This window comes from Schistocerca piceifrons, chromosome 3 (assembly GCF_021461385.2).
Source record: "Schistocerca piceifrons isolate TAMUIC-IGC-003096 chromosome 3, iqSchPice1.1, whole genome shotgun sequence".
Taxonomy (NCBI): Eukaryota; Metazoa; Arthropoda; class Insecta; order Orthoptera; family Acrididae; genus Schistocerca; species Schistocerca piceifrons.
This window is the reverse complement of record NC_060140.1, coordinates 663,556,316-663,584,021: the sequence shown is the minus strand read 5'-3', so window position 1 is coordinate 663,584,021 and position 27,706 is coordinate 663,556,316. Positions and strand designations below refer to the sequence as shown.

Sequence of the window (27,706 nt, the reverse complement as noted above, 5' to 3'; positions counted from 1 at the left end):
ACCACCCCCCCCCCCCACCTTCCCCCCCCCCCAAACACTGGGGACATTGGTCCCCTCCCCCAACAGGGAAGCAACAGCCTCCTCCAGCTCCTCTCCCATGGAAGGGGTCCCATGGGACTCTCCATTATGAGGTCTCCACCAATGCAAAAGCAGACACTCACCAGTGGCTGAAGGAACCACAAGCTGCTGGACAAAGGGCTTCACAGTCTTCCTCAGTACCTGAAGGCACTTCAGACAAATCCTTCCAGCAAGTTCCTAAAGAGAAGCAAGGGGACAAGCAGACAAAGAAGACACCTCCTCAAAAACAGGGAACTCCAGTGGCGCCAATACCATCACAGTATAGTGTCTGAGAACGAGGTGGAGATTTTAGTGCTGCCCCCCCCCCCCCCTCCCCCACACACACACCAAGGACCTGGATCTCGCCGATGCATCAGCTGCAATGGAAGTGGATACAAATACTCAACAGGTGGCAAAAGGTGACTCGGAGGCATAAACTGCCTCCTAGGTCTGTTTATGCCTTCCCTGGCTACAGAAAGTGTCATCCTCCAGTGGAACTGGCTGAGTTACAACAACTTATTACAAAAATCATACTGACTGTAACAAGATGTCAGGTAGAGTATGTATCTATGTCCATACCTCTGTATATAGCACACCTGTACCCCTTCAAACACATTTAGAAACTGTGGCTGTCAGGGTGAGGACAATGCAGGAAATTGCCATCTGCAACATCTACCTTCCTCCAGATGGTGAAGTACCACACCCTGTATTGGTTGAGCTGATTTCCCAACTCCCCCCACCTTTTCTACTTCTGGGTGATTTTAATGCCCATAACCCTTTGTTGGTCAGAAACAAGATTTATGGCTGTGGGAAAGATGTTGATAATCTGCTAACTCGGCTTGACCTATGCCTCTGAAATACAGGCCCCCGCCCATTTCATTGTGGCACATAGCACATATTCGACCATTGATCTCCCCATTTACAGTCCTGGCCTTCTACTGTCTATCACTGGAGAGCTCATGATGACTTGTGTGGTAGTGACTACTTGCCACTCTTCCTGTCCCTCCGCCAGCATCATTCATGTGGGTGCTAGCCCAGATGGGCTCTTAGTGAGGGTGACTGGGATGCTTCCACATCCGCTACCACTACTGAATTTCTGTTGCATGGCAGCATCAATGAGGTGATCTAGACCATCACTACTACCATTGTTGCCACAGCTGAACTGGCAGTCCCTTGTTCCTCAAGTTGCTCCCTGCAGAAGTGTCTTTGTGATCGCCGGAAATCATTGTGGCCATTAGAGACCGTAGGTGGTCCCTCAAATGTCATAAGTACCACCTGTCCCTGGAGCACATCACTGCCTTCAAGCAGCTCTCTACCAAGGTCCATCTATTTGTCAAACGATGGAAGCATGAGTGTTGGGAACAATACGTCTCCACCATTGGAATATGAACCTCTCCTTCCCAGTCTTGGACCAAGCTCAGACACCTTTATGGATATCAGACCCCTGCAGGTATACCTGGAATTTCCACCCATGGAGCTGTGTTTACCAATCCAGGCATAATCCCAGAGCATCTTGCTGAGAATTATGCTCATACCACTGCATCTCAGAGTTACCACACTGTCTTTCATCTCCTAAAACAGCAGGTGGAACGACAACACCTATCTTCTGCTCCATGCCAACCTGAGCCACATAATGATTCCTTCAATGAGTGGGAATTTCTCAGTGCCCTTACCGGTTGTCCTGACACATGTCCTGGACTAGACTGCATTCATTTCCAAATGATTAAACAACTGTCAGCATATTACCAGCACCAACTCCTTGCTGTCTTCAACCACATCTGGAGCGATGGTGAATTCCCATCACAATGGCAAGAAAGTATCATTGGTCCAATGCTGAAACCTGGTAAGAACCCTCTTGATGTAGATAGCTATTGTCCTAGTAGCCTTACCAACATTCTGTGTGAGCTGCTCAAACATATGGTGAGTTGATGGTTGTGTTGGATCCTTGAATCTCAGCGCCTTCTGGCTCCATCCCAGGGCGGTTTTCACCAAGGTTGTCCAGCTTGATCTACCTGGAGTCTGCCATCCAAACAGTCTTTTCCTGGCGTCAACACCTTATTGCCATCTTTTTTTGACCTGATGAAACCTGTGATACCACTTGGTGACACCTCATCCTCTCTACTCTGCACAACTCCCTATTTTTATATGGAACTTTTTGTTGCTCCACACTTTCAGAGCTTTTGCCAGTGCTTCCCACAGTTATCCTCACATCCAAGAGAATGGGGTTCCACAGAGCTCTGTACTGAGCATCTCACTCTTTTTAATTGCCATTAATGGTCTTGCAGCAGCAGTGGGGTCCTCAGTATCCCCTTTCTTATATGCAGATGATTTTTGTATTTCCTTCTACTTGTAATGTCTCTTGCAGCAGTCTCTACGCGATATTTTCAGAAATTTTATAAATTATATAACTCAGTACATATCTCGAAATATCTCTTCTTATGTTACCGATTATCAATGCAAAGTAGTTTCAAGCCCAATTATTTCTTGGAGCGTCCATTTACTCCATGGAATAGCTTCTCTGCTATCTATGTTTTCTCTTATGAAAAGAATGAAGGACTTCTTGCCGATTAGTCGTGAAAGGAGGAGGATGTATATGTATGTATTGTTGAGCTAGTCGCCATCTTGATGAGATTCTGTATGAGAAGGAATTTAATACATGAACTAAACTAAAGTAAGTGTGTTCGCGTATTATTTAACTGATTATTATTGACAATGTCTGCTTACTACGCTGTGTTTTACGGGATCAGTGGGGAACGTCTGATTTACACTGGACGAACCTGCCATTTTGTATGCTCAAGATATCCAGTTACTTCAAATAAATAGGCTAACACGGTCTTACCAGCAGATCTCTGGTCTTCCCCATGTGATCACCGAAAGTTAATAATTATAACAAATGTTTCCAGGAGATCGACTGACAATTTTCGTCGCACCGAGACTTCGAAATTGCTTCACTGCCTTATGGAATTTAAGTTAAGCTCAATTTAATCAGGATAGAACAGTATTGAACTGTGTGAATGTGATAAGCCTGCTTTGTGAATGAAAATTCCCTTAACATACGCATGTTTTTACTATCCTGGTCAGTGAAGCTAAATCAGGCGGGTGTGAGAGAGGTTTTTAAATTTTAGATCTCACAAAAAATATTCTTATCTCTCTCTCTCTCTCTCTCTCTCTCTCTCTCTCCCTCTCTCTCTCTTCTATTGCTGTGGCTGAACATCGACTGCACCGAGCCATACAAATGGCACAGTCATGGGTCCTCTCATGGCTTTCAGTTTTCAGCCACCAATACTTGCATCATCATGCACTTCTTTTGTCATCATACTGTCCACCTGCATCCAGAACTTTACCTTGATGATCAACTACTTAATATCATGGAGACTTACAGCTTTTTGGGACTGGTCTTCGATGCCTGCTTAACTTGGCTTCCCCATCTTCGTCAGCTTTAGGAAAAGTGTTGGCAGCATCTTAATATTATTCATTGCCTGAGCCACACTGACAGACGTGCTGATTTCCCTACACTGCTGCAGTTGTACAATGCCCTTGTGCATCCCATCTTGACTCTGGGAGCCTGGTGTATGGTATAGCATCACCCTCAGTATTGTAGCTGCTGGATCATGTACACCACTGTGAAGTTCACTTGCGATGGGAGCTTTCTGAACAAGCCTGGTGAATAGCCTCTTCAATGAAGCTGGCGTTGCTCCAGTGCAGATCAGGTGACAACAACTGCTTGTCAGTTATACTGCCCACTTTCGTAGTTCACCTCACCATTCAAATTACCCCCTACTTTTCCCTAACACAGTGATCCATCTCCCATAACTGCTGCCCAGATTGGGGATTTCAATTGCAGTCCATGTCCAGTTGGCTCTTACTGAACTTGACACTTTCCCTATACCACCTTTCCTGTGGGTCCACTCATGTATGCCTCCTTGGGCCATGCCTTGGCCACACTTTCATCTGGGCCTGTTGCAAGGCCCAAAATGTTCAGTTCCATCTGAGGTCCTCCACCAGCAATTTTTCTGTACTCTCCGTGAGTTCAAGGGCTCAGAAATTGTCTACACCGATTGTTCGGGTCATGTTGACTTTGCTTATGCTCACATCGGACATACTGAACAGCACTCCTTACTGGATAGCTGCAGTGTTTTCACAGCAGAGTTGATAGCCATCTCTTCTGCTCTTGAGCATATCCGCTTCTGTGCGGGTGAGTCCTTCGTCATCTGTTGTGACTCCTTAAACAGTATACAAGCTCTCAACCAGTGCTTCCCTCACCATCCTATGGTAATGACTATCCAGGAATCTCTTTATGCCTACAGAAGCAGTGCATGTTCAGCGTCCTTCACATGGATCCCAGGACATGTCAGGATCCTGGGCAATGAACTTGCTGACAGACTGGCCAAACAGGCTACTAGTAAACCAACTCTGGACACATCAGCCCACCGGAGACTGATCTCCGATCGGTCTTACGCCTTAAAGTTTGCGGACCTGGGATACTGAATGGTGCACGCTCAGTACAACAAATAAACTATGTGTTGTCAAGTAGACAATGAATGTGTGGCGGTCATCCATGCGAGCCTTTCACAGGGACTCTGTTGTCCTTTGCCAGCTCCACATCGGCCATACATACCTGACTCATGTTCACCTCGTCCATCACGAGGACCCATCTCAGTGTTGCTGTGGTTCCCACTTGACTGTTGTCAACATCTCACTGAACTGACCAATTTTAGCTGCTCTGTGGTGGACTTTTAACCTTCCCACCACACTGCCAATGGTGTTGGGAGACAATGCCTCAACAGCTGATACAATTTTACATTTTATTTGTGAGGGGGTTTTTATGACAGAATCAAAGGGTGGGTATCTGGCCTTCTCTCCCTGGCCTCCCCCTTCCTCCATTTTAACTCTTCCTCACTCTTTCTTTGGTGTTTGTTCACTGTTGTGTTCGTCTTTTCCCTATCCATGTTCCTCTAGCCTTGGCTTTTAGGCTGGAGATTTTAGTGTGTTGCTTAGTGGCTGGCTCATCCTGTTTTATTCTTATAATTAGCCAGCACAGGCCATCTGCAGTGTTATTTTAATTCCTTCTACCACTTTTTTCCTTTCGGTGCATGTTTTCTCCTTTTGTCTTGCTTCTTTCATTTTCTCTTTCAGTGTGTTTCCCAGTTAGATTTCCGTCTTTCTTCCTTCCGAGACTTCTTTGGTTTTACTTCATGACCTGTTTGAATATGGAAAAATGGACTGATGACCATGCAGTTCGGTCCCTCTCTCTCCAAACCAACTAACCGACCGATGACTTGTTTTATATAGTAATATAGATTATGAGACGAACCATGTAAAATCAGTACATAGAAATAAATAAAAGGTCTTTAATAAAAATGGAACATGTAGCTTGTTGAAATGATTTTAGATGGTCCAACAACACTGTTTATTAGATTTCAAGAGGTGAAAGAAGGCTGATCCAGTGACTGAATGGAGAATGGCTAGATATGAAGGAGCAGCAGGAATGTTTGTAGCTACAGATGTAACGTTTGGAAAAACTGTGACCCACTGTAAGATGTCAGAAGATGATCATGGTTATTAAAATAAAAAAAAAAAATAAAATATTGCTGAAGTTACAGATTTGAATTTTTGCAGTATGTCTTGGTATCAATAAAATGATAATTTTGTATATATAGATTCTTTTTTGGTTTGCTTCCTCTTCGTTCCTCAATGGTGTGTTAAGTGTCTACACATGTGTCTAGCAACAGATACCAGTGACATGAATGTTAACTTCTAGTAGTGTATTGTCAGTTGTAATGAAAATGTATTTTTACGGTGACATAAGTTTATTTGTAACAATGTAAGCATCTTTTCTAAAAACTCATTGTGTATACTGTGTTTGTCTGAAGATTTACATTATGAGGCAAAGAGCATCTTTCGTAACTGTGTAATGGGTGAACAGTACCACTTAATAACTGTCTTATCCTTTCCAGCCTGTGAAGGCACCTGTACTGGACACTGGAAGTTCAGAAGAATTAATGGCAACTGTTCACTTTGCATATTCTGTCACACTCCTACAGCATGGCAGTGTCATTCATTGTGTTGTACCTGGAATACTTTGGTCTCAGGCCCGCAGTATGAAACCTACTTTTATGTTACATGGGGGTATGTAAATGATTTTATACTTTAGTTCCTAAAAATACAGTTAGTATGTATTGGAGCAAAAGAGATAAGTTCAGGCATATTACCTGTCTGAAAACTTTCTGAGTCAGTTAAATGCCCTTGCATCAATGATAAGAGTACATGTGAGAAAAAAAAGCATCTTTCAAATGGTTCTTATCTCTCTCTCTCTCTCTCTCTCTCTCTCTGTCTCTGTCTCTGTCTCTCTCACTCACTCACTCACTCTCACACACACACACACACACACACACACACACACACACACCTACACCAACACCTACCTTTATCCATATCCATAATTTATTTTATGCTGTATGTCATCATAATAAAGTTTGTGTGAAGTCACTGTAACTATATTATGTATAGTGTAATTAGATAGATAAAAAATTGACTCACCAATCGATGGCAGAAAAAGACATGTACAAAGGCAATTACATTTTCAAGCTTTCGGAGCCAGTGACTCCTTCTTCTGGGAGAAGGGTTGAAGGGGAAGGGCCAACCCGTGTGGCCGAGCGGTTCTGGGCACTATAGTCTGGAACTGCGCAACCACTACGGTCGCAGGTTCGAATCCTGCCTCGGGCATGGATGTGTGTGATGTCCTTAGGTTAGTTAGGTAGTAGTTCTAAGTTCTAGGGGACTGATGACCTCAGAAGTTAAGTCCCATAGTGCTCAGAGCCATTTGAACCATTTGAAGGGGAAGGGAGAGGTGAAGGAAAGGAACTGGTGAGGTTTATAAAATGAGGAGAGTTCAGAAAAATTACTCAGAATGGTGGGTCAAGGAAGACTTACCAGACGGGATGTAAAGGAAAGACTGATTGTGGGAGACTGCACCGGATGAGATTTTAAAACCTAAGAGCTTTAAGGTGGGAGTTAGGGTAATATACAAGACAGAGATTACTGCCAAAACATTGTGCATAAGTTAATAAGAGCAGAAAGATAAGTGCACATGTCATGCTGTAGAGCATGCTCTGCAACAGGAATTGTTGTTGCCAGTAAACACCCTCTGCCGATGCCTGCCATCCTAACTGATGACTTGATGGTAGTCATGGCAGTGTAAGAGATCAAACAGTGTTTGCATAATAGCTGGTGTACAACATGTGTTGTTGTACAGGTGGCTCTCGCTTTCAAAGAATGTTATGCCAGTTACAGGGCTGGTATACGTGGTGGTAGGAGGGTACATAGGGCAAGTCTTACACTGGGGATGGTCATGGGGTAGGAGCCATTGGTATGGAAATGGAGCAGAAGGAGAATAGATTCTGATAAAGATATTGCAGAGATTGGGAGGGTGACAAAAAGCTGTTCTAGGTGTGGTGGGCAAAACGTTGGACAGAGTCCTAGTCTTGTCGAAGTAGCAGATTAATGCATTCGAGACCAGAATAATACTGAGTGACAAGAGGTGTTCTTGTAAGTTATTTTTTGGAGGCACGAGCAGTACCAGGATTAGATGTGATGGCCTGGGAAATCTACTTTTGAGCTAGGCTGGTGAGGTAATTATGTACAGTGAAGGCCAAGATGAGAATTGTGGTATACTGCTGCAAACAGTCTGCATTGTAACAAATATTTTTGCCTCAAATGCAAGGGCTTTATGGGAGGGAACATACAACATGCAAAGGATGCCAAAATGTAAGTACTATTGTTGGTTAGTAGGTTTAATGTGAACAGAAGCGTGTAGTTAACCTTCGGTGAGTATGAGGTCAATATTGAGGAAAGTGACATGGGATTCGAAATAGGACCATATGAAATTTAATGAGTAGAATGTATTTAGAGGGTCCAAGACTTTAACAGGTCAACCTTACCACGAGTCCATAATGCAAAGATGTCATCAATATATCTAAACAAAGCCAGTGGGTGAAGGCTTATTCCAGGAAAACTCTCTGCAAGCAATCCATGAACAGGTTGGCATAGGAAGGAGCCATCATGGTTCCCATGGCTGTGCTCCTAATCTGTTTGTATGTCTACCTCTCAAAGGTAAAGTTGATTACATCTGGACTCTTTGGTGTGACATCATGTGTACTGGACTGCTGTTAAAGTTGCTTGTGAATATTTTGTAAAGTTTTAGTCTTCAGTTACTTATTCTAAAGTTTATTTGTGTTAACATTAGCTGTAAAAGTAGCTTATTAGTGTATTTTCATTTATCTCAGTCTTTCTTTCTGTGTTATTGATTCGAGTGGTCTGGTATTTGTGAGTGTGCTTACATTGTTCATCCAAGTCCCAGGACTCAGTGGTATGCTTACATTTTGTGGTGTACAGTTGCAGCTGTAGCGGTTCTAAACTTAAGTGCTGTCCAAGTTGTTTGTGCACTGTATTCGAATATTGAATGTAGTAGTTTTCAATCGTTCATCCAAGTATTAGCAGTAACATTTCGCGGTGTGCAGTTGCAGCTGGAATGGTTCTTCATTTAAGTTCTGACAAAGTTGATTGTGCACTGTTATGTAGTTATTAAATTTAGTAGTTTTCAATGGTTCCTCATGCTGTTTGTGGCAAAATAACAGTTTAATAAACTTTTGGAAATATTTGCCCACTGTGTTTTTTAGTGTTGTCTGTGTGTTGAAGTCATTTAGTAAATTTTGTGTGCTAATTTTCAGCAAATGCTTCTTATTGTTTCTATTGAAATACTTCAGTAAAATTTTCATTCACTATTTTAATTTCATTGAGTCTTCCAGGGACCATTTGAATTTTTGGTTTTAGTTAACAAATTGTATGAAGTTTTGGTGGTATAGGTATTAGTTGGGGTTTAGTAGTTAGATTAGATTAGATTAATACTTGTTCCATAGATCATGAATAAGACACTTCGTAATGATGTGGAACGTGTCAGGTTAATAAAAGATGTCTGTACAAGATATTACATTACACAAAATATTGCATGACACTAATGTTTAAGTAGTTTTTTTTTTCCTTAATTTATATCTAAAAATTCAGCCAATGAGTAGAAGGAGTTGTCATCTAGAAATTCTTTTAATTTATTTTTAAATGTTGGTTGGCTATCTGTCAGGCTTTTGATGCTGTTTGGTAGGTGACCAAAGACTTTTGTGGCAGCATAATTTACCCCTTTCTGTGCCAAAGTCAGATTTAACCCTGCATAGTGAAGATCATCCTTTCTCCTGGTGTTATAGCTATGCACACTGCTATTACTTTTGAACTAGGTTGGATTATTAACAACAAATTTCATAAGTGAATATATATACTGTGAGGTTACTGTGAAGATCCCTAGATCCTTAAGTAGATGTCTGCAGGATGACCGTGGGTGGGCTCCAGCAATTATTCTGATTACACATTTTTGAGCAATGAATACTTTTCTACTCAACGATGAATTACCCCAGAATATGATGCCATACGAAAGAAGTGAATGAAAGTAGGCATAGTAAGCTAATTTACTGAGATTCGTATCACCGAACTTTGCAATAACCCTAATAGCATACGTAGCTGAGCTCAGACGTTTCAACAGACCATCAATGTGTTGCTTCCAGTTTAACTTCTCATCAATGGACACACCTAAAAATTTTGAAAATTCTACCTTAGCTACAGACTTCTGTTCAAAGTCTATATTTATTACTGGAGTTGTGCCATTTACTGTACGGAACTGTATATATTGTGTTTTATCAAAATTTAAAGAGAGTCCGTTTGCTGAGAACCACTTAATAATTTTGTGAAAAACATCATTTACAATTACATCACTTAGTTCTTGGTTTTTGGATGGTATTACTATACTTGTATCATCAGCAGAAAGAACTAACTTTGCATCTTCATCAATGTGGGATGGTAAGTCATTAATGTATATCAAGAACAGTAAAGGACCTAAGACCGAACCCTGTGGGACCCCGTACTTGATAGCCCCCCCAGTTTGAGGAAGCAGCTGTTGTTTTAACATTACATAAACCACTTATTTCAACTTTCTGCATTCTTCCAGTTAAGTATGAATTAAACCATTTGTGCACCGCCCCCCTCATACCATAATGATGTAGCTTATCTAAAAGAATTCCATGATTTACACAGTCAAAGGCCTTTGAGAGATCACAAAAAATACCAATGGGTAGTATTAATAAAAGTTGTTGCTTTCTTAGTAGAGAGAGAATTCGGAGATCACTATTGTTAGTTTTTTAAATAGCTGTTGTAATTGAATGTAGGTAACACAGATGTTTAGTTTTTTCAGTAACTGTTAAAATTTTACTATTAGTGAGAAGTGTGGACTTTATCGTAGGTTTGCGAGTAGTGGGTTACAGTGTGGTATTTGTTCAAAGTATTTTCATTATGGGGAATACAGTGGGGAGGCCAGTGGGCACTCTAGTGAGGTCCTCTCCTGAGAATGCAGAATCTGTAGCAGAAATAAGCTGATAGAGGAGCAGGAGCTTAAGATCTGTGACATTCAGGTGCAGTTACAAGATGCAAAGGAGGAATTAGATAGGTTGAAGAGGGTGAAGGGTGCTGGAGAATGGGAACTGGCAGTTGGTAAGAATGCAGCTAGGAGAAGGAGATATTCAAACAGTTGTACTTTGCGTGTATGCAACGGATTTGACCAACTGTCAGAGTTGAGTGGAGAGGAGCCTCTTGTTGATGTAGGTGTAGGAAACATGCAGCAGTCATCAGCTATTAGGAAACCTAAGTCAGTTGCAAATGCTAACAGAAAGAAGAAGTTCTGCTGCAAGGTAGTTCACTTGGTAGAGGTGTGGGCCAGCAGTTGCAGGAAGTATTGAGGACTGAGTACCAGGTCACCAGCATTGTGAAGCCTAGTGCAGAGTTGGCTCAGGTGACTGACAGCATAGGAGAGTTATGTAGGAATTTTCCAAAAGAGGATCAGGTAGTGATAGTGGGTGGAGCAGGGAACGGTCTTGGTAGGGACAGGGAATATGATGTAGATGGTAACCTGGTAAAGATAGCTACTCACACTGGTGGCACTAATGTGCACATCATGCAATTGTTTCAACACCATGAGCCCTCATCTTACTGCTGCTGGTAGGCCTGTTAACAGGGGGATGGAGAAGGGAGGAGGAGGAGATAAGTGTTTAACATCCCGTCGACAATGAGGTCATTAGAGATGGAGCACAAGTCGGATGAGAGAAGGATGGGGAAGGAAATCGGCCATGCCCTTTCAAAGGAACCATCCCGGCATTTGCCTGAAATAATTTATGAGAATCATGGAAACTCTTAATCAGGATGGCCAGAGACGGGTTTGAACTGCCGTCCTGAATGCGAGTCCAGTGTGCTAACCACTGCACCACCTCGCTTGGTATGTGGCTGGAGAAGGTACTGATGGCAGAGGGCATGGCTGACATTGCGGTGATGTCAGTTGACTCTATCAATACATTGGGTTTCACTAGGTATGGCCTGCACTTCAATAGGTATGGGAAGGAGAGGCTGGAAAAGCTTATAGGCGACATTGTAGTAGGTGGTGGTTTCATCACTCATGGGAAAATTCCTGCAGTAGTTGGTGTTAGAGCTGCGCCTTTTTTAGACCGAAGTCAGCAGATAGGTATACCTGCGTAAAGGAAGTCCCTCTAACAAAGGAATCAGTTTCAGAGGTGGTCACTTACCCAAGAAGAGAAGGAATTAGCATATTTCAGCAATATATAAAAGGTATAAGAGATAAAGTTAGTGAACTGCTTATAGATGTTGACTTTGACCTTATTGGTTTATTGGAGCACACTTAAATAATTCGACAATTCAGAGGCTTCCTTTACCAGGATACATATTACCTGGCTGTTTTTGAAGGAGTTCTTTGCAGAGTGGGGGAGTGGCCATTTACGAAAAAACAGTATTCCATTTGAGTCCGTAGACATATCACGACACTGCACTGAACAGGTATTTGAATCTTGTGCAGGGGCAGTTGAATTTAGTGAAACTAAACTTCTAATTGTTGTTGGTACTAGGTCCCGTAACTCTGACTTCAGAGCATTTCTGCTCAAGCTAGAGAGGGTTCTTGGTTCACTTTATAGGAAGACCAAAAATTAGTTATATTTGGTGACTTCAGTATTAATTTTGTATGTGATTGTGCAAGGAAACATATGTTGGTAGATCTCCTAAGCTCATATGATCTGATGCATACTGTGTTTTTTATCCAACCAGGGTGCAGGGGAACAGTAGCACAACTATAGACAATATTTTTATTCATTCTTCATTACTAGGTGGGCATTCTGTTAGTAAATGGATGAATGGCCTTTCAGACCATGATGCACAAATTTTAACACCAAAAGGCTTTTGTACTCAAACAAATGTTATATGTAATTACAAAATATGTAGAACAACTAATCCAATAACAATAGAGAGTATTTTAAACCTCACTAAAGAACAAGAGTGGCAGGATTTTTATAGTTCTGATGAAATAGAAGGCAAATATAATGCTTTCCACAACACATTTCTCATGCTCTTTGAGAGTTTATTTCTTTTAGAACATTCTAAACAGGATACTAGTAGTAAAAGGCAGTGTGGGTGGGTGACTAGTGGGATAAGGATATCATGTAGAACAAAGTGGAGATTATATCAAAATGTTTGAAGTAGTCAAATCAAGCTACAGTAGCCCATTACAAACTATGTTGTAAGGTGCTTAAAATGATATTAGGAAGGCAAAATGTAAGTGGTATGCAAATAGATTAGCTAATTCACAGGATAAAATTAAAACTGTATGGTCAGTTGTGAAGGAAGTGTCTGGTCAACAGCACAAGGTGATTGATATAAAGTCAGTTCGCAGTAAAAATATTGCTGTTACTGATAAGTCAGATATATGTACAGTATTTAACAATCATTTTTGAGCATTGCTGGTGAATGAAATAATAGCTTAGTTTCTACAGGGAATCATGTAACACCATTTCCTGAATGATTTAATTACTCAGTAGTAAAACTGCTTTATAAAAATGGAGGAAGGGGTACTGTAGACAATTTGGACCTATTTCTATGCCATCAGTGCTAAAGTTATTGAAAAGGCTTTGTATGTAAGGGTAATTGTTCATTTTGTATCACATAATTTGCTATCAAATGTACAGTTCAGCTTCGGAAGTGGTTTAACAACTGAAAATGCTATATTCTCATTTCTCTGTGAGGTACTGGATGGATTAAACACAACGTTTTTGCTTTAACTAAGGCATTTGATTGTGTTGATCACAAAATATTTCTCCAAAAGTAGGACCATTATGGAATACGGGGAGTAACTTGCAATTACTTTACCTCTTACTTTAACCACAGACAGCAAAAGGTCATTATTCACAGGACTGAGAATGGCTGTGGTGTGGGGCCTGAGTGGGGCATGGTGAAATAGGGAGTGGGGGGTGGGGGGGGGCAGGGGTCAGTGTTGGGGCCATCCCTGTTCCTTATTTATATAAATGATATGCCCTCTACTATTACAGGTAATTCTAAAATCTTTCTGTTTGCTGATGACACTAGCTTGGTGGTAAAGGAAGTTGTGTGCAACATTGGCTCTGTTTCAAGTAGTGCAATTTGTGGCAGAATTTCATGGCTTGTAGAAAATGAACTAATGTTGAATCACAGTAAGACTCAGTTTTATGGCTTCTAACACACAATTCAATGAAACCCAACATTTTAATTCCACAAAATGTGCATATGATTAGTGAAACTGAAAAGTTCAAATTTCTAGGTGTTCAGATAGATAGTAAACTGTAGTGGAAAGTTCACGTTCAGAATCTTCTTCAAAGACTTAATGCTGCCATTTTTACTATTCAAATGGTATCTAACATAAGTGATCATTCGACATGAAAATTAGTCTACTTTTCTTATTTTTATTCGCTTATGTCATATGATACAAAATTTTGGGGTACCCCTTCGCATTCTCTAAGGATATTTCTGGCTCAGAATGGGCAGTTTGGGCAATAAGTGTGTGTGTGTATTCTTTACTGTTGTTTCTTGTTATTAATATGAGTAGCAGCTTACACCCTATTAATGTTGTTGTTGTTGTTGTTGTTGTTGTTGTTGTTGCTGCTGTTGTGGTCTTCAGTCCAGAGACTGGTTTGATGCAGCTCTTCATGCTACTCTATCCTGTGAAAGCTGCTTCATCTCCCAGTACCTACTGCAACCTACATCTTTCTGAATCTTCTTAGTGTATTCATCTCTTGGTCTCCCTCTATGATTTTTACCCTCCATGCTGCACTCCAATACTAAATTGGTGATCCCTTGATGCCTCAGAACATGTCCAACCAATCGATCCCTTCTTCTAGTCAAATTGTGATACAAATTTCTCTTCTCCCCAGTTCTATTCAATGCCTCCTCATTAGTTATGTGATCTACCAATCTAATCTTCAACATACTTGTGTAGCACCACATTTCGAAAGCTTCTATTCTCTTCTTGTCCAAACTATTTATCATCCATGTTTCACTTCCATACATGGCTACACTCCATACAAATACTTTCAGAAACGTCTTCCTTAAATCTATGTTAGCAAATTTCTCTTCTTCAGAAACGCTTTCCTTGCCATTGCCAGTCTACATTTTATATCCTCTCTACTTCGACCGTCATCAGTTATTTTGCTCCCCAAATAGCAAAACTCCTTTACTACTTTAAGTGTCTCATTTCCTAATATAATTCCCTCAGCATCACCTGACTTAATTTGACTACATTCCATTATCTTCATTTTGCTTTTGTTGATGTTCATCTTATATCCTCCTTTCAAGACACTGTCCGTTCCATTCAACTGTTCTTCCACATCCTTTGCAGTCTCTGATAGAATTACAATGTCATCAGTGAACCTCAATGTTTTTATTTCTTTCCATGGATTTTAATTACTACTCTGAATTTTTGTTTTGTTTCCTTTACTGCTTGCTCAATATACAGATTGAATAACATCGGGGATAGGCTACAACCCTGTCTCACTCCCTTCCCAACCACTGCTTCCCTGTCATGCCCTTTGACTCTTATAACTGCCACCTGGTTTCTGTACAAACTGTAAATAGCTTTTCACTCCCTGTATTTGGCCCCTGCCACCTTCAGAATTTGAAAGAGAGCATTCCAGTCAACATTGTCAAAAGCTTTCTCTAAGTCTACAAATCCTAAAAATGTAGGTTTGCCTTTCCTTAATCTATCTTTGAAGATAAAGTCATAGGTTCAGTATTGCCTCACGTGTTCCAACATTTCTACGGAATCCAGACTGATCTTCCCCAAGGTCGGTTTCTACCAGTATTTCCATTTGTCTGTAAATAATTGTGGTAGTATTTTGCAGCTGTGACTTATTAAACTGATAGTTCAGTAATTTTCACATCTGTCAACACCTGCTTTCTTTGGGATTGGAATTATTATATTCTTCTTGCAGTCTGAGGGTATTTCACCTGTCTCATACATTTTGCTCACAAGATGGTAGAGTTTTTTCAGGGCTGGTTCTCCCAAGGCTGTCAGTAGTTCTAATGGAATGTTGTCTACTCCAGGGACCTTGTTTTGACTTAGTCTTTCAGTGCTCTGTCAAACTCTTCACACAGTATCATATCTCCCATTTCATCTTCATCTACATCCTCTTCAATTCCATAATATTGTCCTTAAGTACATTGCCCTTGTATAGACCCTCTACAGGGTGTTACAGAAAGGTACGGCCAAACTTTCAGGAAACATTCCTCACACACAAAGAAAGAAAATATGTTATGTGGACATGTGTCCAGCAACGCTTACTTTCCATGTTAGAGCTCATTTTATTAATTCTCTTCAAATCACCTTAATCATGGAATGGAAACACACAGCAACAGAATGTACCAGCGTGATTTCAAACACTTTGTTACAGGAAATGTTCAAAATGTCCTCCGTTAGCGAGGATACATGCATCCACCCTCCGTCGCATGGAATCCCTGATGCACTGATGCAGGCCTGGAGAATGGTGTATTGTATCACAGCCGTCCACAATACGAGCACGAAGAGTCTCTTCATTTGGTACTGGGGTTGCGTAGACAAGAGCTTTCAAATGCCCACATAAATGAAAGTCAAGAGGGTTGAGGTCAGGAGAGCATGGAGGCCATGGAATTGGTCCGCCTCTACGAGTCCATCGGTCACCGAATCTGTTGTTGAGATGTGTATGAACACTTCGACTGAAATGTGCAGGAGCTCCATCGTGCATGAACCACATGTTGTGTCGTACTTGTAAAGGCACATGTTCTAGCAGCACAGGTAGAGTATCCCGTATGAAATCGTGACAACGTGGTCCATTGAGCGTAGGTGGAAGAACATGGGGCCCAATCAAGACATCACCAACAACGTCTGCCCAAACGCTCACAGAAAATCTGTGTTGATGACGTGATTGCACAATTGCGTGCGGATTCTCGTCAGCCCACACATGTTGATTGTGAAAATTTACAATTTGATCACGTTGGAATGAAGCCTCATCCGTAAAGAGAACATTTGCACTGAAATGAGGATTGACACATTGTTGGATGAACCATTCGCAGAAGTGTACCCGTGGAGGCCAGTCAGCTGCTGATCGTGCCTGCACACACTGTACATGGTACGGAAACAACTGGTTCTCCCGTAGCACTCTCCATACAGTGACGTGGTTAACGTTACCTTGTACAGCAGCAACTTCTCTGACGCTCACATTAGGGTTATCGTCAACAGCACGAAGAATTGCTTCGTCCATTGCAGGTGTCCTCGTCGTTCTAGGTCTTCCCCAGTCGCGAGTCATAGGCTGGAATGTTCCGTGCTCCCTAAGATGCCGATCAATTGCTTCAAACGTCTTCCTGTCGGGACACCTTCGTTCTGGAAATCCGTCTTGATACAAATGTACCGCGCCACGGCTATTGCCCCGTGCTAATCCATACATCAAATGGGCATCTGCCAACTCCGCATTTGTAAACATTGCACTGACTGCGAAACCACGTTCGTGATGAACACTAACCTGTTGATGCTACGTACTGATGTGCTTGATGCTAGTACTGTAGAGCAATGAGTCGCATGTCAACACAAGCGCCGAAGTCAACATTACCTTCCTTCAATTGGGCCAACTGGCGGTGAATCGAGGAAGTACAGTACATACTAACGAAATTAAAATGAGCTCTAACATGGAAATTAAGCGTTTTCGGACACATGACCACATAACATCTTTTCTTTATTTGTGTGTGAGGAATGTTTCCTGAAAGTTTGGCTGTACCTTTTTGTAACACTCTGTATATACTCCTTCCACCTTTCTGTTTTCCTTTCTTTGCTTAGAACTGGGTTTCCATCTGAGATCTTGATATTCATACAAGCTGTTTGTAGTAGCTTACCCTCATTCCTATTTTTTTATTCATTATTAAACCTACTCCCTCATTTCCCCTATTTGATATTGCATTTATAACCCTGTAGTCACCTGACTAGAAGTCTTGTTCCTCCTGTCACTGAACTTCACTAATTGACACAATATCTAACTTTAACCCCATTTCCCTTTTTAAATTTTCTAACCTACGTGCCCGATTAAGGGATCTGACATTCCACGTTTCTGATAACGATGTCCTCCTGAGTAGTTCCCACCCAGAGATCTGAGTGGGGGACTATTTTACCTCCGGAATATTTTACCCAAGAGGATGCCATCATCATTTAACCATACAGTAAAGCTGCATGCCCTCAGGAAAAATTACGTCTGTAGTTTCCCCTTGCTTTCAGCCATTCGCAGTACCAGCACAGCAAGGACGTTTCGGTTAGTGTTACAAGGCCAGATCAGTCAATCATCCAGACTGTTGACCCTATAACTACTGAAAAGGCTGCTGCCCCTTTTCAGGAATCACATGTTTTGTCTGGCCTCTCAACAAATACCTCTCTGTTGTGGTTGCGCCTACAGTACAGCTATCTGTATTGCTGAGGCACGCAAGCCTCCCCACCTGTGGCAAGGTTGATGGTTCACGGGGGGCACTCAGTTAATACTATGCAGAAATCCGGTCTGCATTTAGATTGCACTTCCTTGACTCTTGTGCAGAAAGGTGTGCAGTATACTGTTGCATCCATTTTCAGTAAGATGCCACAAGGGTTCAAAAACCTTAGTAGTAATCCATGCACTTTTAAATTGAAACTGAAGAAACTTCCTGGCAGATTAAAACTGTGTGCCAAACCAAGACTCGAACTTGGGACCTTTGCCTTTCACGGGCAATTGCTGTAGCAACTGAGCAACCCAAGCATGACTCATGCCCCGTCCTCACAGCTTTACTTCTGCCAGTACCTCGTCTCCTACCTTCCAAACTTCTTGAAACTGAAGAGTTTCCTCGTGGGTCACTCCTTCTCTTCTGTTGAGGAGTTCCCTGAAAAATGAAGTTGATTCCTATGTTATATTGTTGATTGCGTTTACTTAAACTTATGGCGTGTTTTTTGGGTTTATATACATTTTATTTTGTCTGTTATTAGTTTTATGTTGTAATTTCATGTACTGACACATTCCATGACCTTGGAAATTTGCTCCTCAATTTGGTCCTACAGAACTAGATATGTAAAATAAATAAAAAATAATAAATTGTTAAGATGAGCAGAAATGTTGTCATAGGTTTTGGAATCAGATGGGCACTGACTGAGGAAATGTTCAACTGCCTACAGACCAGGTACATGGGGGCTGTTGTTATAGAGGGACGTGGCTTCTATGGTGACGAGCATCATGTGTGGTGGGAATGGGACAGGCACATATTTTAGACAATCTAGGAAATGGGAGGTGTCTTTAGCGTAGGGGGGAAGTGTTTGTACTGTAGGTTGCAGGTATTGATCAACTTAGGCAGATATATATTCAGTGTGTGCTTTGAAGCCAGAGACTGTGGGGTGGCTAGAGTGATTTGGTTTGTGAATCTTAGGAACAAGGTGAAAGGTGGGGATATGTGGTTTGAGTGAGTAAGAAGTTCTGTTGATTGAAGTGTTAGTCCTTGTGAGGGGACTGAGGTTTTAAGGAGTGGCTGCAGGTTAGTTTGTATCACGGGGATGAGATCTTGATGCCAGATGCTGTAGGTAGAAGCATCATACAGCTGGCGTAGACCTTTGTTTACATACTCCCGTCAGTCAGGTACCACGGTCTGGCTGCTTGAAGGATAAGGAAGCAGTCATCAGTTTTTAGGAAACAAAGAGTGTGGAGTTCTGCAGAGTACAGATTGGGATCATGTTGTCAGTACTTAAGGAAGGGTTCTGATGCAATGCTGGATGTAAGGAATTCTTGGAGTGTTTGTATGGTATGATTTTGTAGTGGCGGTGGGTTCTGGGTGACTTTATGAATACTCCCCATTTTCAAAACCTCACCAGTCCTTTTCCTTCACCACTCTTCTTTCCTTTTCAACCCTTCTACCAGAAGAAGGAGCCAATGCCTCCAAAAGCTTGCAAATTTAATTACCATTATATGTGTGTTCTCCTGCCACCACTTGGTGAGTAGATATTTTATCCATCCAGTTACATTACATTTTTAAAAATTGATTATTTTTGTTGATATAACTATATGTTGCTTCAAAACACATTGAAGTTGCCACAGTTTAGTTTAGTTTATTTAATTTCCAAATACAAAGCCTGTAGACAAACCTTCAGAGAAGCGTTTAAGACATTAAAAGCACAGATGTATGTAGAACACATGAGGCAATCTAGCAATATTAGCAAAATAGCATGGAGTTTAGTAATAAGGAAAGCAGGGGAAGCGAGAATACTGTATGCAATAACATAATAATAAGAGACAATGAAAAATTGCTGAGTTACCCAAAGTAAGCATGTGAGAGAGTCATAGACCAATTTAGTAAGATGAGTAGGGAGGATGTGATTGATCCACCACAGGTGCTAAAGCCCACTAATGTCAGTAATTTATTCTTCCAGAGGTGAGTTACAGAACTGGAAATCCTGAAAACCTTTTCCAACTTAAAAGCAAGTTCATCCAGTGGCTGGGGTAACATCACACCCAAATTTATGAGAGAAAGCAGTAATGAATTAATAAAGCCACTACAACATTTAATAAACAGCTCTTTCAGTCAGTGGTCATTTCCTGACTTGTTAATATTCACTAAAATAAGAACAGTACACAAAAGGGAATAAATACCGATGGGCAAAATTATAGGCCTATTTCATTGACATCAGTACTCAGTAAGTTGTTGGAAAAGCTACTTCTTGATCAATTTGAGTCATTTTTCTGCAAGTATGATCTACTAAAAAGCTCTCGGCATGGTTTCAGGAAGGTCTACAATAACAGCTGTAGCTACATTTTTCAATTGGTGCTGGATAACCTCAATGATGTAAACAAAGTTATTAGCACCTTTTTAGAACTATCCAAGGCTTTTGACTATGTAAATCATTCCATTCTTCTATATAAATTAGAAACTTACGGAGTCAGAGAAGTGGCATTAGACTTGTTAAGATCATAACTTGCTGATGGGAGACAATGTGTTAAAGCTGTATCATACAGCTGGGGGACATACACAAACAGTAAAATCAATAAAATTCTCAACTGTGGAGTCCCTCAGGAAAGCATTATTGGGCCTTTTTTTGTAGAGTACAAGTAGCGACTGAACCCCAGAGGGGCGGCTACAGACAGCGTCTGACTCATGGTGAACGGCTGACTTTAGGCTGGGCATCCTACTGCCTGTGTGGAAACTACCACATTACATTCCCAAGCAGTACGTGGTATGTCTGTCCATGTGAAAGACTCCGAAGTTAAAACTTCCCCTCATTCGGATCTCCGGGAGGGGAACACATTGAGAGTAGACACATTTGAAAGGAAGAAAGGAACAGTGAAGGGAGGAAAGATACAGATTGGAACATGGAATGTGAGAACACTTCTGCAAGCAGGAAAGCTAGAGAATGCAAAACAGGAGATGAAAAGGAACAGATTAGATGCCCTCGGTTTGTGTGAAATGAGATGGGGAGATAGAAAGTGGAGATTATAAACTCTTTTACTCAGAGTAAATCAAGAGTGGTGAAAACGGAGTAGGAATATTGATAGGGCAAAAGTTGAAAAATAAGGTAATGAAGGTACAAAATATTGATGGAAGACTGATGATGATTCGACTAAAGGGTAGTTCAAAGGATTGGGTATTAATACAGGTATATATGCCAACCAGCCAGCACAGAGATGAGGAAGTGGAAGAATATTATGAGAAAATACAAGAACTCATCGAGAAAGAAAATAGAAATGCTTGCATTATCATCATGGGGGACTGCAATGCAGTGGTGGGTGAAGGAAGAGATGAAGATACAGTAGGAAAATTTGGATTAGGAATAAGAAATGAGAGAGGTGAATGACTAATTAGTTTTTGTAAATAAAATTCATTAACAGTGGGTAACACATTATTTGAACACCACAAAAGGAGACGTTACACATGGATATCAAATTTGAATAGGGAAAGATATCAGCTGGACTACATCCTGATACAAAAAAGGTTTAGGAACTGTTTGAAGAATGCTAAAGCTTATCCAGGAGTGGATATAAATTCAGACCACAACCTAGTAATGGGAGAAATACAAGTGAAGTTGAAAAAAGTCTGGAGAGGTAAAGCAAAGGAAAGACTAAATATAGAAAGACTCAAAGAGGTAGGAAAGGCATCAGATTTGGAGAACAGATTTATGGAAAAATGGCGAAAAGGTAGTGTTGATGAAAGTGTTAATGACAAGTGGATAAAAATGAGGGAAGGACTCATGGACTCTGCCAAAGAAGTACTAGGAATTAGAGTATCCCAAAGCACTAGGAAAGAATGGATAACAGAAAACATGTTGAAAAAGATGGAAGAGTGCAGAAAGTGGAAAAGTGTAGAAACTGAAGAAGGCAAAAAGAGGTACAGGAAACTGAATAATGAATTAAGAAGAGAAACTGAAGAAGCAAGAGAAAAATGGATGAAACAGAAATGCGACAAAATAGAGAAAATGGAGAGAGAGGGAAAGTATGAAACGATGTATAGACTGGCTAGTGAAATAGTTTTTGAACGTAAAAGAAAGAGGAATAACATGGAAATAGAAAGAGCAGAAGAACCACAGGAGGTTTTGAACAGATGGCAAGAATATATTGAATGTCTGTATAAGGGGGATGAAATGCAAAGCGAAATTAAGCAATATGTGCCGGAAGATGGAAAAGGATTTACCATCTTGGAAGCAGAAGTAGAAAAGGCACTGAAGGAGATGAAGAATAGGAAGGCATGTGGAATAGATGATTTGCCAGCAGAACTGTTGAAGAGTCTGGGAAACAAAGAAAGAAAAGAAATAGTCTACCTCTGTAACGAGATATATGACAAAGGGGAATGGCCTGAGGACTTTGCTGCAACAGTTATGATACGAATAGAGAAAAAGAGAAACGCTAAAAAATTTGAAGAGCACCGGACCATCAGTCTAATTTCTCATGCAGCTAAAGTCTTGCTGAGAGTGTTTTATAGAAGGTTATATGGCAAGCTGGAGAGAGGGATTGCAGAGGAGCAGTTTGGATTTAGATGAGGGAAAGGAACAAGAGATGCTTTGGCCTGCTAAGAACTATAGGGGAAAGATATATGGAATAGGGTAGAGAAATCTTTGCTGTTTTTATAGATTTAGAAAAGGCTTTTGATAGAGTTCAGTGGAACGTGAAGAGGAATGGAGTAGATTGGAAAGAACGACGACTGATATAGAATCTATATTTACACCAGAAAGTAAGGATAAGGATTGGAAATGAAATGTCAGAAGGAAGCAGCATTGGACGAGGTGTTAGACAAGGTTGTTGCCTTTCCCCACTGTTGTTTAACGTATACCTTGAAGAGATTATTGCGAAAAGCTTAGATGGGAAAAGAGGAATATTTATTGGTGGAGAGAGAATAGAATGTATAAGATTTGCTGATGACATGGTATTAGTGGCAGAAAGTGAGCAGACAGTGAATAACATGCTCAAAGATCTGAATGAAGCTTGTGTGGAATATAGGATGCAAATAAACACAGCAAAAACAAAGAGTATGGTCATCAGTACAAGACGCAGACTGTCCAATATTAAAATAGGACAATCTACCATTAGCCAAGTAAGTGAATTTAAATATCTCAGAAGCACAATAACTGAAGACTTGAGATGTCACCAGGAGGTGAAAACTCGAATTGCCATAGCGAAGAGGCATTCAACAGAAAGAGGACACTCTTATGTGGAAAATTAGATAAAGAACTAAGGAAAAGACTTGGCAAATGTTTTGTCTGGAGTGTGTCACCATATGGGGCAGAAACATGGACACTGAGACGAGAGGATGAAAAAAGGTTAGAAGCATTTGAGATGTGGATGTGGAGGAGAATGGAGAGAATAAGCTGGATGGAAAGAGTGAGTAATGAAAGAGTATTGGAAATGGTTGGTGAGAGAAGATGTCTGCTGAAGGTTGTAAGAGAAAGGAAAAAGAACTGGTTGGGACATTCATTGAGAAGGGAGTACTTGCTAGTAGATGCTTTGGAAGGATTGGTTTGTGGGAGAAGACTGAGAGGAAGAAGGAGATACAAGGTGATAGATGACATAAAGGGAAGAGGAAATTATGCAGACCTGAAGAGGATGGAAGAAGACCGGACAGACTGGAGAACTACCATGTGAAAACATGTCTTTAGGCAGAACACTGATGATGATGATTTGTTTATTGTGTACATCAATGATACGATAATTCCACAAAATTCAGACCTAGTAAATTATGCCTATGATACTTCCTTCATAAGCTGGGGCTCTAAAAAACAGTTAGCAGTGCAAAATAATACATTAGCCTCATCACAGAATATCCCACCAAAAACAAATTGGCACTAAATAAGGACAAGACAATTCTGATGGAGTTTCTGCTAAATTATAAATCAGGACAAATGGATACAAAGCTAGAGTATTCAGTTGAAACAACTGATAAATGTAAATTCTATGGTATTATAGTAGATAAACATCGTACATGGAAGGAGCACATCAGCTATATTTGTAAAAAAAAAAAATCACCTGTAACACATACCTGCTAAAACACCTTTCTAGCATAATAGAGCCATCTGTCTTAAGACAAATCTATTTTGAGATCATACATTCCCACCTACAATATGGTATCGAAATTTGGGGTGGGGCACCAGTGGTATTTCAGAGCCCAGAAAAGAACAATTAGGATAATAGCTAATATTAGAAAATGCCAGTCCTATAGAAAATACTTCATTATGTATAACATACTAACAATGTATTCATTGTATGCTCTCAGGACTATACTGTTTGTAAAGAAAATATGGAACATAGTATAACCAATAGTGAAATCCATGATTATAATACAAGAAAAAGAGGATTACCACATAAAATGTAGTAATAAAAGAGCAATAGATCATAGTCCATTTTCTGCTGGAAGACATTTTTATAACAGACTGCCAAATAATATAAAACTTTTAAATGGAAACATATTTAAGAGAGAATTAAAGCAACTGTTAATTGCTAAATGCTTGTACGCCATCAAGGATTTTTAATGTATGTTGTGTATAATTTATCTTTATTTCTAAACTCTTATTAATGTTCATATGTTTATAAACAACAGACTATGTCCATGACTGTAAAAGTTATCATGGGCAAATAAATCATTAATTATCATTAATATTATTATTATCATTTTGTATGATAAATTGTAATGATATGGATGAGTCATTTTACATCCACATTGCAAATTAATTTGTAAAAATGGCTACATGCTAAACATTTAGAAGGTCTCTTTTTATAAAATGTACAGATATGAGTTAGTAATTCATACCCACCACCTTTGACACATTACAATAACATAAATCTTCTACTGAATAGGGACTGTCAAGGAGTAACTGTACAGTTTGTTTTCAAATTTTATTTTTCTGTGAGTCAGATCATTTTATATCATTAGGTAAGTGATCAAAAATTTTTGTTGCATCATTGTGCATCCCTTTTTCTGCTATACAACCTTAATGTGGAGCAATGAATGTCTTTTTACTTCTGGTACTGTAATTATGTACATCATTGTTCCTTTTGAACTGCATTGGACTATTTACAACAAACTTCAAGAGGAAATAAATATTACTGTGAAGCAGTATTCGGAATACCCAACTCCTTAAACAGATGTCTACAAGATGATTGGGGGTGATCACCACATATTATTCTTACAGTACATTTTTGGCCAATGAAGACTTTCTGTCTTGAATATGAGTTACACCAGCACATTATTCCATATGACATTATTGACTGAAAATATGCAAAATATGTCAACTTGCTGATTTTTCTCTTCCCAAGAGTTGCAATGATTCTAAGTGTAAATGTGGCTCAGCTAAGTCATTAATGTAATATAAAAGCATATGTTAAATCTTAGGGCTGTATGAGTAGTTGAAACTAACAGGGTCATTAACTCAGGTAAACTGTAATTCTTCATTTGCATTTACTGTAGACAGTCACAGCAGGTGCTATACGATATAAAATTTACAGTTACAACACAGTGTCACAAAAAAAAAAAAAAAAGAAAGGAGGTTGGTACACCCATATTCTCAACATGCTTGCTCAAGGTGGATGGAGTACACAAAAATATCAGATGTGATGTTAGGATTTTGCATGTGTTGTTTACATGTGCATCTCACTGTAGATTTAATGTGGGTCATTGTGTTTGCTGTAGGCTATAGCTTCATTTGACCACAATGGTAGGAGAATTTCTGTGTCCAGAGGGCTTTGGGCATGTTGTAAAGCTATCCAGAGTTCAGAGGATAGAACTACATCATAAATCACAATCTATATCCAGGACAGCTCTGTTCTTCAGAACAACCAAAGTAGGAGGTGTCAGTGGGATCTTCCAACCAAATCAGAGTAGAGTAGGCCTCTGTAATGCATATTGGCTCTAGTTACATCTCAGTTATGCCCCTCCAAGTTGGTTCTCTGTGACCGGGCTAATTTCTTGTGAGCCGTGCGGTTTGAGGTGCCATATCACTGATTGCACTGCCCCTCCTGCCGGAGGTTCAAATCCTCCCTCAGGCATGGGTGTGTGTGTGTTGTTCTTAGCATAAGTTAGTTTAAGTAGTGTCTAAGTCTAGGGTCTGATTACCTCAGCAATTTGGACTTTCCCTTGTGAAGCGTTGTGGACTTGTTCTTTTACCACCAATGAGAGATTCTTGCACAGCACTATACTTGCTCTCCTAGCTTTACTTCAGTGTTGATCGGATCAAAAACATGGTTATTTGATTTGGCTTCATCTTTGTGGATTCTTTTCACAGCTACTGGGTTAGCTGTGTCAGTAGATAGCTTCAATGTAGTGCTGATCATGTCAGAATCATGATTATTTGCTTTGGCTTGACTTGTGTGGGTTCTTTTCACAGCTACTGGGTTAGCTTTCTCAGTAGCAAGACACTGCGATGCTGAGATGCTCCTCTTAGTACTGACCAAAGTGATGTATTGGTTAAGACAAGGGACTCTGTCAGGAATGTCAGTGTTAAACCCACATCTGGCCATCCAGATTTAGGTTTTCTGTGTCTCAACGAAATCACTTGAGGCAAATGCTGTGATGAGTTCTTTGGTTACGCACACATCCCATTTCCTTCCTGATGCTTGTCCTACCCGAGTAGGGGCTCCATCTGTAAAAATCTTCTTGTCAGAGAATGATATGATTATAATTGTTTTTCACCTTTTTTCCACCTTTTGACACTCTTAAGCCTTAAGATAGCTATTATGGCTGTAGCTCTAAGGAATGGGTAATTCCAATGTAATTGCAAGTGGCTTTGGTGAAACCTTGAGGATGTAGTTGGAGTACAGTAGGTATTGAGTGAGCATTGGAGGATGCAGTATGAGTCTGCATTTGGTGTCACAGTCAGTTCACTACAAGTAAATACACACTTATTGAATGCTGACATGGAAGCTGCCTCAACAGGGTTGACAGATTTGGAAGTATAGAGAACAGGCACAGGATGTTTAAGGACTTTAAATAATACATTTTTTGTGAGGGAAAGTGTATGTTCTTATTGCTTATCTTCCATTTCTCCTGATATCATGAGTATATGTCGATGTTACGAAAGATTTTCATTCTTATATGCTTCTTGTTGTTGTTGTTGTTGTTGTTGTTGTTGTTGTTGTCTTCAGTCCTGAGACTGGTTTGATGCAGCTTTCCATGCTACTCTATCTTGTGCAAGCTTCTTCATCACCCAGTACTTACTGCAACCTACATCCTTCTGAATCTGCTTAGTGTATTCATCTCTTGGTCTCCCTCTACGATTTTTACCCTCCACGCTGCCTTCAAATACTAAGTTGGTGATCCCTTGATGCCTCAGGACATGTCCTACCAATGTATCCCTTCTTCTAGTCAAGTTGTACCACAAACTCCTCTTCTCCCCAATTCTATGCAATACCTCCTCATTAGTTATGTCATCTACCCATCTAATCTTCAGCATTCTTGTTTAGCACCACATTTTGAAAGCTTCTATTCTCTTCTTGTCCAAACTAGTTATCGTCCATGTTTCACTTCCATACATGGCTACACTCCATACAAGTACTTTCAGAAATATCTTCCTGACACTTAAATCTATACTCGATGTTAACAAATTTCTCTTCTTCAGAATGCTTTCCTTGCCATAGCCAATCCACATTTTATATCCTCCCTACTTCGACAGTCATCAGTTATTTTGCTTCCCAAATAGCAAAACTCATTTACTACTATAAGTGTCTCATTTCCTAATCTAATTCCG

At 40.3% G+C, this 27,706-nt stretch overlaps 1 protein-coding gene across 3 annotated transcripts in view; it reads left to right on the top strand.

Annotated features, from left to right (window-relative positions):
• LOC124787777 (protein pigeon) overlaps positions 1-27,706 on the top strand; it is a 485,699-nt gene that overhangs the window by 250,428 nt on the left and 207,565 nt on the right. For all 3 annotated transcript variants that reach the window (XM_047254670.1, XM_047254671.1, XM_047254672.1), the window contains one exon: positions 6,015-6,186. In XM_047254670.1, coding sequence (XP_047110626.1) covers positions 6,015-6,186 — 172 coding nt within the window. The remainder of the gene's footprint in view (positions 1-6,014; positions 6,187-27,706) is intronic.